The sequence below is a fragment of the Cololabis saira genome, chromosome 18 (genome assembly GCF_033807715.1).
Source record: "Cololabis saira isolate AMF1-May2022 chromosome 18, fColSai1.1, whole genome shotgun sequence".
Classification (NCBI taxonomy): domain Eukaryota; kingdom Metazoa; phylum Chordata; class Actinopteri; order Beloniformes; family Belonidae; genus Cololabis; species Cololabis saira.
The window spans coordinates 33,483,350-33,498,292 of record NC_084604.1 but is presented as its reverse complement, the minus strand read 5'-3'; the positions used below and the strand labels follow the sequence as shown (position 1 = coordinate 33,498,292).

The following is a 14,943-nucleotide window of genomic DNA, read 5'->3' as shown; positions in this document are numbered from 1 at the left end:
CCCCTACCCTCACCTATGGTCATGAACTTTGGGTAGTGACCGAAAGGACAAGATCGCGGATACAAGCGGCCGAGATGAGTTTCCTCCGCAGGGTGGCTGGACGCTCCCTTAGAGATAGGGTGAGGAGTTCGGTCACCCGGGAGGGGCTCGGAGTCGAGCCGCTACTCCTCCACATTGAGAGGAGTCAGCTGAGGTGGCTTGGGCATCTGTACCGGATGCCTCCTGGACGCCTCCCTAGGGAGGTGTTCCAGGCATGTCCCACCGGGAGGAGACCCCGGGGAAGACCCAGGACACGCTGGAGAGACTATGTCTCTCGGCTGGCCTGGGAACGCCTCGGACTCCCCCCGGAAGAGCTGGAGGAGGTGTCTGGGGTGAGGGAAGTCTGGGCATCCCTGCTGAGGCTGCTGCCCCCGCGACCCGGTAACGGAAAAGCGGGAGAAGATGAGTGAGTGAGTGAGTGACTTCTTCTCTTTTTTCTTCTTAAGACTGAACTTAAGAAAAAAATGACACTTAAGATTTTTTTTCTTAAGAATGTTTTGAGAATCCGGCCCCAGGTTCTCTGGTGGGCTGTTCCACAGTTGAGGTTCTCTGTGCTGGCAAAAGAGAGTAATGGGCGGACTCTTGTTTTCAGGATCGAAAATTAAGATTTCAGTTTTGTGCCGGTTAAGCTGTAAGAAACTATCTGCCATCCATGACTTAATGTTGTTTTAAACTGTATTTTAGAGATTAACTCGTTTTAGGTCCTCAGGAGACGCAGCAATGTAAAGTTGTGTATCATCAGCAAAGCAGTGAAAACCAACGCCATGTCTCCTGATGATATCCCCGACTGGCAACATCTATAGATATACTGTATGTTGCCAATTGCATATAAAGTAATGGGCCTAAAATTGATCTTTGGGGAACCCCATCATTTATTTTGTGAAATCTTGAGGAGCATGTATTCATACTTACAAAGAATAGTCGATCAGTGAGATAGGAGTAAAACCATTCTAAAACAGTAACAGAGACCAGCCCACCAGACTTCTAAGTCTATTTAATAAAATGTGGTCATCCCACTCGCACCAGGATTGAAAGCTTCTGTGAGTCCATGTTGCATCTGAGATCATTAACAATCTTTAAGAAGACAGCTGCAGTAAAGGTCTGAGAGAGCATCACAAAGGACAAGACTCATTTATTAAAACTCATGGGGTCCATGCCTCGTGGGGTTAGTGCCTAAAGCTCATGCACACATAACAATCCTAAAAACTGTGTTTTTGTCCAAGCATTTTCAGATATTACTGTTGAGCGGTCTAGCTCTTAATAAGAGTCTCGATAAGAGTTGGTTGGCACTTTACTTCCTCAAAACTGCAAACTAAACTACTAGTGCATACTGATTTAGCGGCAAGGTAGGACAAAGTATAACCGACAGAGTGACGAGAGGATCTCCAAACAACCTTAACCCAACCTGCAGTATGTAAGAAGTACACAAATGTTGTACACCATGTATATTATATCCCATAATGCAATTTCCCATTACAGTGGGACCCAGTCAGAGTAGTTACTCAACTCTTCCACTTATGGCGTGGCATAGTTTTACAGTGGCATACAACAGCTGTATAGTATGGATCACATTTTAGGTGCAGTACTCAGCATCTGGTTTTGAAATTGACCCAAGAACGAGCAACTGTCCTGCACTTTCCCATTTTCAACAACCAACAACCAGACGTGTCAAAAGTATTCACATTCATTACTCAGGTAGAAGTATAGATACTAGAGTTTAAAAATACTCCTGTAGAAGTTGAAGTATCAACACAAGTTTTTTACTCAAGTACAATAGTACTGGTTTCAAAACTACTTAAAGTATAAAAGTAAAAGTAATGTAAGGGGGAAAAAGCCATTAAGGACAAAAGCCATTGAAAATGAATGCATCTTAGTATAATGCAAATATATTAAAGAATCATATATGTGTACTATTGAGCATTAACATGTGTTTCAGAGAGCAGGAGATATGATGACTAGTTGCCTATAAGTATTGTAATGGTGCAAAAAGGCAACTTCAGAGGCATGTTATCATTTATCCTAACCTTTATTGGAATGTACATCCAAGTTTAGTTGCAGGAATCTGAGGGAACGGATGTAAGAACAAAACTGGACAAGAACATCTGAAACAACCACAACCAAATTCACTCTATCCGGATGGAGCAATTTAACTGGATAGTTTTTTTTAAAGGCCCAAATGAAATAGAGTAACGAGGCTGTTTTTAAAATGTAAGGAGTAAAAAGTACAGATAATTGTGTGAAAATGTAAGGAGTAAAAGTAAAAAGTCGTCTGAAAAATAATTACTCCAGTGAAGTATAGATAACCAAAATTTCTACTTAAGTAAGGTAACAAAGTATTTGTACTTCATTACTTGACACCTCTGCAGACGACCAATCTTAACTGAGACGACCTTAAAGAGACAGGAGCTGTGACGGGGCATTGAGACAGAAAATGATGAGCTTCTGCAGCAAATCACGGTATGAGACCTATGATGTGTTTTAACCTTAAAGGTATGGTAGGTGGTTTCAGGATAAGATCGTATTTGGTAACATTTAAGTAAGACATGGAGAGCCGGCTCGTCCCGCACCTTCCCCCAGTCCTTGATTGGCTGGAGTAACGATTGTGATGGTTTGGCAGGCAGGACGCTACCACCCTCTCTCTTTGTTTACAATTTACAGTCAGGGCTGTGTATAAAGACCAAGTGTTTTTCCTAACAGTGTAATCAGAAGAGGGACAGCGAGTGGATTGTGGGGAGATGTTCTCTGAACGTAATAAAAAGTGTTCTGGGTTGAAAATCGTGTAAAAATCGATTGACCTTACTTAATATGAAGCATATCTCTATTTTTAAACCTCCAAAATAAAATAATGGACACGCAAATACAAATAAACTTGCATTACTCCCTTTTTCATGTCCATTAAATATGTACTTTAACATCATAACAAAGAAGGAATGAAAAAGGCACTCAAATTTAAGAGGATTTTTATTATATTATATGATTTATGATATGTTTTTCAATGATTCTGTTAAATAAAACATTATTGACAACAACCCCTCAAAAAGAAAGCCTAATATTTACAAAGAAAAAATAAAATCACATAAAACCCCTCATAGACCCACACATGTAGGCCAACATCAATACTGCAATACTGACCAGACAAAATAACACAAGCTCATAGGTATATAATATATATATATATATATATATATATATGACCGTATCAGCTTCTTATTTTTACTGCATATAGTGCATAATAGTAGTGATCACACTTTGGGAAGACTTCAGAAACGTTGTCGTGGATGGTTGTGGGTCTATGGGGTGAATCACATGTTCGTGGGTCTGCTCTGTGACATCGCCGGTTTGCCGTTGATGTAATTAGGGGATTCTGGGGAGATCTGTTTGCAGATTTAACTGTTTTAGTGACGAATAAGACAAGTAAATATTGCAATTGGCTCCTCAGCACAACTTTTGAGTCTAATTATTTTTTTATTTATCTATTAACTTTTATTCACACAGGTAAAATCTCATTGAGACCCAGGAAAATTGGAAAATGTCACCATTGCTTCGTAGTTTATCAATCAAAAATACTGTAGCAGGGAGTGTCAATCATCAGATTACAGAATAAAACGCGATGAGATGCGATGAGAAAGATGTCAATGGGTCTGGGAGTAAGGGAAGTGGTTTTTCTGTGTATATTAAGGAGCCCTGGTGGTCATGAGTGCCCGAAGGGGGCCTGTGTGTTCAGGGGTCTCTGGACAATGACGGCGTTGGCCAAATCCGCTTCTTCAAGACTTAATTCTTTGTCACTGAGCTCTCGGAAAGGAAGCGATGTCGTCAGGGTGAACGGTGGGCAGCTCCTCTGGCAGCGAGCCACAAAATCTTGAACATCAGCAATTCTAAGAGGGAGAAATATAACAAACAAGGGAATTAAAAAAAACAAACAAACCAAAACAAACCCTTGCTAGAGGAGACAGCTTCCACTTAGTCGCACGGCAGTCACAGCTAAATACTCTACTCCCTATTGTGACACGTGATTTCTCTCCGAGGCAGTGTACTAGTAACATAATCTATTATTAATAGCTATCCAGTATATACGAGCAACCCTATGGCAACCTAACCCCTCACGCATCGAGGCCAGCTTAAGGTTGGAAGGGTTCGCTCCTCTCTATCCTTTAGCATGTTATATAAATGCTGCATCACAGTTATGCAATGCCTCACTGGGGATTTTATAGATCCACACCATTGCTACATCTCAGATTATGTTTTCTGCAGCCCGACGCATCATGACTTAAGCCTTAAAACTTCAGCAGAGTAGAACAAAGCATTACATAATCCTAACTCCCCCCCCCCCAAAACACACATGCATACACACATTCCCATGCTACAACAAGCACAAGTCTTTATTCATCTCTTGAACTACTTTGGCTGTGATGATGGAGATTATGTGGATTTATAAACAACACAGCAGGAGCAGAGCATCGAGATACTGCTCATGTAGAGTCCTTTCTCTGTGTGTGAGGTGATTTATTTTGGCCTCAACACCGTGATACCTACCGATGCGATAGGTTAAACCTCTGCACCAATCTCCTGCCATCGGCCAACCAGATCTGCAGGGAGGTGACGGGAAGGGCGTGATCTAGTGTTACCATGGGAATAGGAGGAGAATCTCCATCCTCGTGCACAGACGGTGACCTGGCCACAACTCTGGGTGCAACGCTGGGAATGGAGTGAACAGCAGATTCAGTCACCAGTTCAGATTGTGAACACAATGTGCAAAGAGGAACTACTTAAAAAGCTACTAGTACTCTTATAGCATATGTTAAATGTTTAAAGCTGAGCTGGTTTTCATGCGCTGACGCTATGAAAGCTTTAAGGTCATCTGTTATCCAGCCGATAGCGTGCCATCAGATTTGTTTTTGAATGTGTTGATTGCTGGGTTTAGAGGGACACCTAGTGGTGCAGTCTCAGAACTGCCTGAAAACAGTAATCTTAGATCAACCAATACATTTTTTAAATCATTCTGTGAGAATAACTAGACATCTCAACATAAATCATCATCAAAAACAAGAAAAAGAAAATCACCCTCACAGCAGTAAGCTCCTACCTGCCAAGTCGGTATCCTGGGCCGCTAAAGGGATGAAAAACCTTCTTCTTTCTGGGGACGTAGTTTTCCTCTGTCAGATCCTCCACACTGATCTCCAGCTCCTCCTCTTCTGCTCTTCTCCCCCACTCTGCAGGAAGCTCCCTGGAGCAGATCAAAGATCAACGTAAACCCAGCTCAGATTGATCAATATGAATGAGACGTTTGCTTGTTTACCGGCAGTATAAACAATTACGGTCATAATCAATAGCCCCTTCAAGAAATCACACAAACCTTTTGCATGGGAATCAATTGAACTGAGAGAAAGAAAAAAAAAAAGACATATAGGCCAAAAACCTAAATTATGAACCCAAGAACAATACATTAACAATTCATCTCTTATGATCTCTTGAGGGATCTTAGCCTATTCTTTGTGGACATTTCATAGAGTTGTTCCAGCTCTTTAAAACTCAATAGCTTCCAAGAACAGACATCAATCCCAACACTCCAACAAGATAGAGATCAGAAACAATGACTCAGCACTTTGATATTGGTTTCCTTCAAAAAGGGTTTTTTTTCCTCCTCCGTGATCGCCTGAAGCATAACAAGAAGCTTTCAGACTAGACCCCATTATTATCGCTGAATGCGTGGGCGATGTAAATGCAAGACGTGTTGTTGCCTCCCTGGTGCCTGAAGGCAAGTTGGGGAGAGGGAAGATGACTCGGAAGGTGTTATTATCGGGTGGTACAAGGTAACGCGGCCGCCCGCTGTCTGTTTGGTCGGCCTCGCTGGCTTCATCAGCATCAGTGGACCTGGCTGGATGCAGGACATGCAGCGGGTGGCGACTCCATGCTGGATAACAGCTGGATTTCTGTATGATTTCGGGACTTCCTGGAAATTGTGTTGCACAAATATGACCAGCAGTCTCTTTCTGCCACTCCTGCCGTTGTGTTCGTTGACCGCAAAGTAGGGCTGGGCGATATATCGAGATTTTAATATATATCGTTATATTTTCAAACGCGATATGGTACGAGACAATATCGTTTATATCGATTTTAAAAAAAAATTAAAAATTATGATTTTGATATAGCTTATTTTGTGACAAATTGACTTGAATGTTTTATTTGAGATTTGCACAAATGTTTTGTTATTTGCACAACTGTCAACCTCAGTGGAAAAGTCTGCCTGTTACTGTCTACATTGTATTAATTGCACAGTGTATTTTAATTTAATTGTTATGCAGGAAAGGGATATTTGTTTTATTTTATTCAAGAAGCATTTTTATTCTATATATGCAGGCAGTTTATTTTTATTTCATTTGTTTTATACATTTTGATATTGTGCAGACCTCTGTTAATAAAGGAACCTGTGTGACATTTGGCACGAGGCTTTGTATTAAAACTGACTGTTTTTTTAAGAGTTTGCCTCAGAAAAAAATGAAGCTAACAGAGATGCTATGCTATAATGCTTTGGGGGAAACACAGAAAAAACATTGATATATATCGAGTATCGCCATTTAGCTAGAAAATATCGAGATATGACTTTTGGTCCATATCGCCCAGCCCTACCGCAAATAACTTCTTTCTGAGGCTCTTCAGTTAATGACCGGGGTTTTGTTTCTTGTAAAGCCACAGTCCTCAATCTTGTCATCAACAACTTCCATCCACGACCCACGACCCTGCGTCACTTCTATTTACATTAGTCCTGACCTGTGATTAAGTGCACCCTCAGAGGCGAGTTATTGGTGGGGCCAGCTCGACACGCCACCCCGTGTCAGGGGGGCGACAGGCGACCCGCTAGGCTTGGGTGGTAAACGCAGGGGACCATCATTATAAAAAGGGCTTGGGTTTGCTGTAGGGCTGCAGCTATCGAATATTTTAGTAATCGAGTATTCTACTGAAAATTCCATTGATTAATCGAGTAATCGGATAAAACATATTTTTGTTTAGTTAAAGAGCAATTATAAATATACATAAGATGTTATATGTTAATTGACATCACTAAGACTAAATTATATAATACAGTAGGTTCATGGCTGTGCATTTTAAAACCCTGAACTTACATCAGTCGACCAAATTCACTGCCTTCACTGAAAAAACTAAGGATCTTACCAAGAAGTTTTCTTATTTCTAACCTAAAAATGCCATTACACCTGATAACACACATAACTTAAAAGGTTAGGTGTTTTTCCCACGTGTTTCAATTGAACTTTAATTTGTGTCAAGCAAATTTTAAGTTCTAGTTAAGTTTTAAGTTAAAGTATAAGATTTTGAGTTTTGGCAGTGTTCAAAATAAAATGATGAGACCTGCTGTATTGGAGCACATTAGGCTCCAGTGCTGCTTGTTTTATCTATGAATGATTACAGAGCTAAAATTGAACCCAGTTAGCTTTATTACGTTTTTATTTTTCTGACATTTTCTGCCTTTTCTTTTAGTTAAAACTGTAGCGGGAACAGATGTTTAGAGGAACCTATGTATGTACCGGGTTAGAGGGGGAACATATAGAAGAACGGACCAGAAGAATATAGAGTGGATTAAAAATAAAAGTTAAGCATTGAGCTACATGTGTCTCCCGTCTGGGCCATTGCAGACTCATTGCCTGAGCATGGCATGTTACAAATTCTAAACATATCCGCCGTCTCTTTCTTCTACTGTTACGTGCGCGGCGTCAGCGCGTTGTGCCGCATTAAATGTAGTCCGGGCGAAATACCTGCTTTGAGCTGCAAAATTAAACGATTCCTTGAGGCAGAGAAAATTCCTCGATCATTTTTTGTAATCGAATTACTCGAATTATTCGAGGAATCGTTTCAGCCCTAGTGTGCCTGAAGCAGCATTACAGCGCCACACCATTATGTTCCCACCACCATGTTTCCCTGGGGGAATTGTGCTTTCCTCTTCTTTCACAAAACAGCTCAACTTTGGTCTGATCAGACCAAAGGACAGACTTCCAACACTCACATCTATAGTTCAGACTTTCAGAAGCAAACTTTCATCTGGTTTTGATGTGCTGCTGTGTGAGCAAGGGAGTTACTTCTTGGACGATGACCTTAAAAGGCCACGATAACAAAGAGCCCTCACAGCAGTACTCCATGAAACTTCAAGTCCAGAAGAAGCCAGTTTAACAACAATCCATTTTTGTAGATATTTGAAGATTCTTGCTGATGTCTTCCATTATTTTCCTCTCCAAAGTTTGAGTAATAGTGAACTTTCAACCATGCCTGCTTAGTTTGTAACAGAATTGAACTCCTTGTACTGTGAAGTTCTTGGAGATGCCACTAGCTATATCCCTGTGGATTAACATCTGCTGTCTTCTGAGTTCAAGACTGATTACTTTTTAACATAGTGAAAGAACACAACATGAATGGAACTTAACATGGGGTAGACTATCGCCCTCATCACCAACTTTATTATCACCACTTCTGCAACCTCAGCCGTTTCTTTTCGTCCCAACAGCTGCAATAATCTTGACGAGAAACATGCAAAGGCAAATGTCTGAGATCAGCAGAAATATCAGGGTTCAAGAAGTCTATTACCTTTAGAATTACAGTAAAATAAAGCTTTGTTGTATGTTTATGTAATAATTGCTCGGCGGTCATGTTCTGGGCCTCTGGAAAGCGTCTAGAGACAACTTCTGTTGTAATGACTCTATATAAATAAAATTGAATTGAAAAATGGATTATATATAATGATGATCATAATGTCAAATTACAATTTGTCTGTAAACTCTTAAGGCAGGCCGATGAAAATGAGCTAACACATGCAGAAGGTCATGAACAAATTAATTAAATACATTTTTTGATAAGAGTGACAGGAGCATGAACAGACAGAGCAGCGGGATTAAAAAACAACAACCTGTAGCCAGGATAACTGACATATCCAGGCCTAATCTCTTGTCTGAGCTACCAAAATCTAAATCAAATGAACACTCACCCTCTTTTAATAGCATCCAGGAAATCTTGATTCTTCGGTACGGAGTAGCTGCGAAAGTCGCCATCGTTTACAGTAAATCCATCCTTCCACAACCGTACCACCATCTCCACCTGGAGTGAAGGCAGTAGCAAGAGTCTGAGGTGTCACCTATCATCATACAGCTGACAGTAAAGTCTGAGTTATGGTTCTGCGTCAAAACGACGTTGTGCCTACGGCGTGTGGTACGCGTCGACGCGGACCACACGCCGTCACTGACGCCGTCACTGACGCCGTCACTGACGCCGTCACTGACGCATACCTCCCAAAAATTGTAACTACGCGTCGAGGCGACGCAGACCAAACGCAGACGAGAGGGCTGTGATTGGTTCGCTTGGTAGCAATGCATTTCCGGTTTCCGGTTTGAAGCAGTCATGAACTTTCAGCGCTCTTTTCTTCGTGTATGTGTGATTTTTTGTTTTTTTTTGCACAATACCGTATTGGCCCGAATATAAGACGACCCTGATTATAAGACGACCCCCTCTTTTTCAAGACTCAAGTTTGAAAAAAGACTTTTTGAAACCAAATTCAATTTTCATACAGAAAATAATTACAGTACATCTGAAACAAATGATTATAACAATATATTCGAGAGAAAAAGCTTGTTATTTTGCCTCATTCAAATCATCATCTTGAAGTTTGCATCATAACTTCTCCTCAGCTGCCGGTTAACCTGCCGATCTTCCACCCACTTTTCTCGTTTCTCCATCTTCTGTTATCTCTTCTCTTTTCTTTCTTAGTGCTATTTTTTATTTTTCTTCTTCGTGACATGGGTTCGCTTTGGCCTGGGGAGTTAAGTTCAGCATTCACTTTAAAGATATCTGGCGCCATCTAGTGTTGTGAATGGGTATAACGTCTAGACCCCGAATGTAAGACGACCCCCACTTTTTCCGTATTATTTCAATGCAAAAAACACCGTCTTATATTCGGGCCAATACGGTAGTTGTCCATATCTCTTTGATTCACTGTGACCAGAAGAAGTCGGATAAACCATTCAGGAAAAGAACGCGAATTAGCGGTCACGGGGGGTACTGCACCGCGGTGAAATGGAGTGACGGAGAAGTCCGAAGGGTTCACGACGGCGTCACGGTGGTTTGACGCAGAACCATAATTCAGGCTTAAAGTCACACATGGGCTCTGGTTACATCGGGTATTGAATGATCTTGAGTAGAAACGTGTGATAAGACTTCGATGCCTTATGCAATTAAACAGGTACGTGATTTCCATCCTAATGCTTTACTGGTTTTAACTTGTGGCATGCATTAATGCGCTAAAATTAACTTATTCATCAGGAAAAAGCAGCACAAATCCCTTTCTGTAGGTTGATTCCTATTTTTGTCTCAGAGCTGTATTTAATGGATAAGCCGTACATGTGGAACCATAATGTGGGGTTTTGTACCTGCTCCATGGTCATGTGAACTGGAGAAGCTGGGGATCAGACCAGCAACCTCTATTTAAAGACATCTCCTTTATGTACTGAGTTATAGGTCACAATAACACTACATAGACGTATGTAAGAAAAAATAAATAAATGCTTAGTGCACTGTCTCAATGAATAGCGTTGGAATGAGACCAGCGAGTAAATTTGGCTCTCACCTTTGAGGTTCCCGATGCATCATAACAGATCTTCTCCACCTCATCAAGGAGGTCTTCCACTGAGAAACTACGGCTCATTGGGACCTCCTCTCCGCTGTCCCTTTAACAGACAAAACAGTTTGTGGGATCTTCAACATTGCTAAGGCTAAAAACAATAACACAGAGCGTTGATGTTCCCGTTCAGCACACATTTGAAAAGTTTTCTAGAGACGGCAAAAATGCTAAAGCCGTAAAAAATAAAAGTAATAAATTAATAGGTCTTTGTGATAATTTTGCGAACACATTTAGTTGATGATGAACTTTGTTGTCAATAGTTAAAGTTGACATACATCAGTGCATTTATTATACTTTTGAAAAACATTCGACTACACTATACAAAAAAAAGTTTAATGTATTTATTTGTATTCATAAAGTACTTGAATGTGAATGTTTTGTACTTCCACATAAATCACGCACATATCTGTTAAATCTCTTCGTTAAGGATGCACACAAAAATCACTGCAAGCTAATCACAGCAGGCACTTGATTGTGTTTGATATGACACATCCAAAAGGGACTGTTGTCAGCTTTTATATTAGTCAAAGTCACTAAAAATAAAATTTGTAATCTCTGTGTGTTAAGAATTTTTTATTCTCCTGGGAGAACAAACTCTAGTAAAACAAAAAAAGACTATCCGTGTGTCCGAAATGCCATACTAAACAGTATATACTCAAAAAGTATACTTCTGTTCGGCACAGTTTTGAGTGAATATCAGAAGTATGCATTAATTTGGATGTACTACTCAGAGCGCACACGTCACTCTCTGCCGTTGGGAGGAAGTGACGGGAGGAAGCGCATTTCTCTGCTATTTCCCGTTTATCCTGGCCGAAACAAGATGACATTATATAGTATTATTATATACGAATTTTATATAATAATATTATTATACTTAATATTATACTTATGACATATACGTATCTGCGCAGCACTTAGCAACCAAACACTGCTGCATTGCATTGTGGGAAGTTTCTGCTTAGCTACGGTGCGTCCGAAATGCGGTACTAAACAGTGTATACTAAAAAGTATACTTAAATTCGGCACACTTTTGAGTAAATATCAGTAGTGTGCATTAATTCAGACGTACTATTAAGAGCGCACATGTCACTCTCTGCCGTTGGGAGGAAGTGACGGGAGGAAGTGCATTTCTCCGCTATTTCCCGTTTATCCTGGCCGAAACAAGATGACATTATATAATATTATTATATACGAATATTATAATATTAATATTATATAATAATATTATACTTATGACATATACGTATCACTTAGCAACCAAACACCGCTGCATTGCATTGTGGGAAGTTTCTGCTAGGATAGTGTCCATCAATCCACACTAATACATTTCTCCAGAATGAGTATGGATAGCGCATACTATTGAGTACGTACTAATTTTTCGGACGCATTAAAAAATCTCACATACTGTTTTTGCCTACTCATTAGGGTAGAAGTATGGAATTTCGGACGCAGCCTATATAATCGGTTATCTTATTAGTATTGGCCATGCAGCAGCAGTTAATAATCGCTTCTCAGTTTTGGCTTAAATTTCAATGATCATACATCCCTAATATTTTGCCCATGAATCATCTAAAAGGATGTAAATTCTCCCCATCCTACTGTAGTTTTACAAAATATGAGCCCCCGATTATATTGAGATGAGGCCGCCAAAAAGCTCAAATCGGCCCTGCAAATGGAAATAAAAATAACCGCGGTTGAATTGGTTTGATATTGGATATTGGATATTAGGAATTCAACACCCATAAAACTTGTGATACATACCACTGATTTTGGTCAAACCACTTGTGATGTGTTCATGGTCATCTAGACTATATATCACAAAACAGTAATTATTAAAAAAATCATATATAGGGGCATATATATGGGCTGATTTAAAAATCATATATATGGGCTGATTTAATGTGGTTTAATGAATTCAACACCCATAAAACTTGTGATACCACTGATTTTGGTCATATTGCTTGTGATGTGTTCATGGTCATCTAGACTATATATCACAAGAGAGTAATTATTATAAAATCATATTATGGGCTGATTTAAGGAGGTTTAATGAAAACAATCGGTGTTATGTATCACAAGTTTTATGGGTGTTGAATTCATTAAACCTCATTAAATCAGCCCATATGATTTTTTAATAATTACTGTTTTGTGATATATAGTCTAGATGACCATGAACACATCACAAGCAATATGACCAAAATCAGTGGTATGTATCACAAGTTTTATGGGTGTTGAATTCATAATATCCAATATCAAACCAATTCAACCGCGGTATAAAAATATACATTCTCCACTGTGAGACAATTCGAGTAGAAGAAAGGATTTCAGAATAAAATGCTTTAAGACTTACCACTGTCCATCCTTCTCCCCCTCGACAGTATCAGTCTCTTTCATGTCTCTCTGTTTTCTCCATCTAAGAAGAAGCGACACATGCTTTAACCGGGGCCTGTGCAGCTTCACAGGGCAGGCTCTTATTTATGATGCCTTTATTATCTCAGAGTGTAGTTATTTAAACGACCTGTCACTCTGGTGCTTTTTTCCCAGTGTATGATAATATCAAATAATAATTGCCCAAAACTGGTCGTTTTAACCCAGTTTATGGGTGAATAACCTGAAATATCCTGAAAACCAGGAGGCTGTCGTTGCTTATGCAAGTGGGCGTCAGACAGCCGAGTCAAGGCGACGCACAGACGCAGAACAACATGGCTGTTACAAACGAACCTGAACGCCAGCAAATGTTAATTTACATGCGCGCACTAGGGTTTAAGGCAAATATTGTCTTACCAGTACGAGTTTTGTCGGTTAATCCCGGGCTGCACATCTGCAGCTTTAAGTTTCAGGCAGTGGTTCTTGAGTCTTTTTGCAGAGCAAGTGACGTCACAGTGCCGTAAATCTACTGCACCCGTCGTAATGGTCATGTAGTGCTGAAGTCAGCACATTTGAAACTAATAATAGTCTGAAATGGCATAAGGATTTAACTTGATGGGAATAGACCACCCTTATTTCTGCTTTTTCTCATAAACTGCAATGCACGAGTGGAATCTATTTTACTGATGGACCACACCTGTTTGTCCACAAAGCTGTTATTTTTATTTTTATTTTTATTTTTATTCATATGCACAATCATAACACAGTAATTATTTTAACATACAAGGACAAATAATTGTGCAGGAGAGGAAAAGAAGCCTGAGGGGCTTATAAAAAATCCTCCCCCTCAATACAAAATTACAAAAACAAATCAATCAATAGAAAAAGAATAGAAAGGAAAAAAGAAAAGGTAAAAGAAACAAAGAAAAACACAATAAACACACACCACAAAAAAAGTGATTTTAACAGTCACAAACACAACACTGTTTCTAGTTATTTGTGGTGTGTTACGCAATTTACACTGAATATTACAGTTTGTTAAACACTTTTGTGTCCAGACAGCAGAAAGTTTGTCTAAAACTTTTGACAATGCTTAATCTGCGGTCCAGTACTGGACATTATTGTACGAGGACATGATGACACATGCTTTGTTGTTGGGAGTGGATAATCTGACCATAATTGAGGGAATATAATTTGAATTTACTGAGGTGACTGAGTCTATAGAACCGTGTTCTTCTATTTCCTTCTGTACAGTTTTACCAGGCACTTCTTTTGCATAGCTTTGCACACCTAACACTTAATGAAGTGTTTTACACACACACACACACACACACACACACACACACACACACGACACACACACACACACACACACACACACACACACACACACACACACGGACACACTCACGCACGCAGTGTTGCAATTTTACATAACCTCTCTTATATTAGTCTTTAGGGCATTTCTTTACCCTATTCCTATTTGTGGTAGTTTTGCATTTTTGTGCACATTTTGTGACTTTTACAGACAGAAATACATAAACAATGTTACATACAAAATAATAAGGGGGGGAACCTCCTGCAGAAGGCCAGCTGGGTGAGGAGGAAAACAGAGATAGGCAAGAGATAATGAAAAACAGAGAGAAGAGACACAAAGGTACAAAAGACAAGATTTATTAATATTAATTATACCACGGTCTGTGTGAATACTTGATTCTGATTGGCTGGCAGGTGTACATTAAAAGTGATAACCTACTACACCTAGAAAACAAGTTTGGTCAAATTGCCTGATATCTTTGTTCAGTCATAAGGACCTTATGGGACGGTAGTGATTTTTCCAGGTATTAGTCAGACCCTCAGGT

The 14,943-nt window shown here is 39.8% G+C and overlaps 1 protein-coding gene across 1 annotated transcript; it reads right to left on the bottom strand.

Moving 5' to 3' along the window:
- Nucleotides 1-2,982: 2,982 nt before the first annotated feature.
- Nucleotides 2,983-13,611, bottom strand: ubxn2a (UBX domain protein 2A). Its single transcript, XM_061746532.1, has 7 exons — nucleotides 13,499-13,611; nucleotides 13,065-13,127; nucleotides 10,661-10,760; nucleotides 9,029-9,138; nucleotides 5,123-5,263; nucleotides 4,573-4,734; nucleotides 2,983-3,914 (listed from the first exon to the last, which is right to left on the bottom strand). The coding sequence occupies exons 2-7, from the start codon at nucleotides 13,106-13,108 to the stop codon at nucleotides 3,731-3,733; spliced, it is 741 nt and encodes a 246-aa protein (XP_061602516.1). The 5' UTR covers nucleotides 13,109-13,127; nucleotides 13,499-13,611; the 3' UTR covers nucleotides 2,983-3,730.
- Between the last annotated feature and the right edge of the window lie 1,332 nt (nucleotides 13,612-14,943).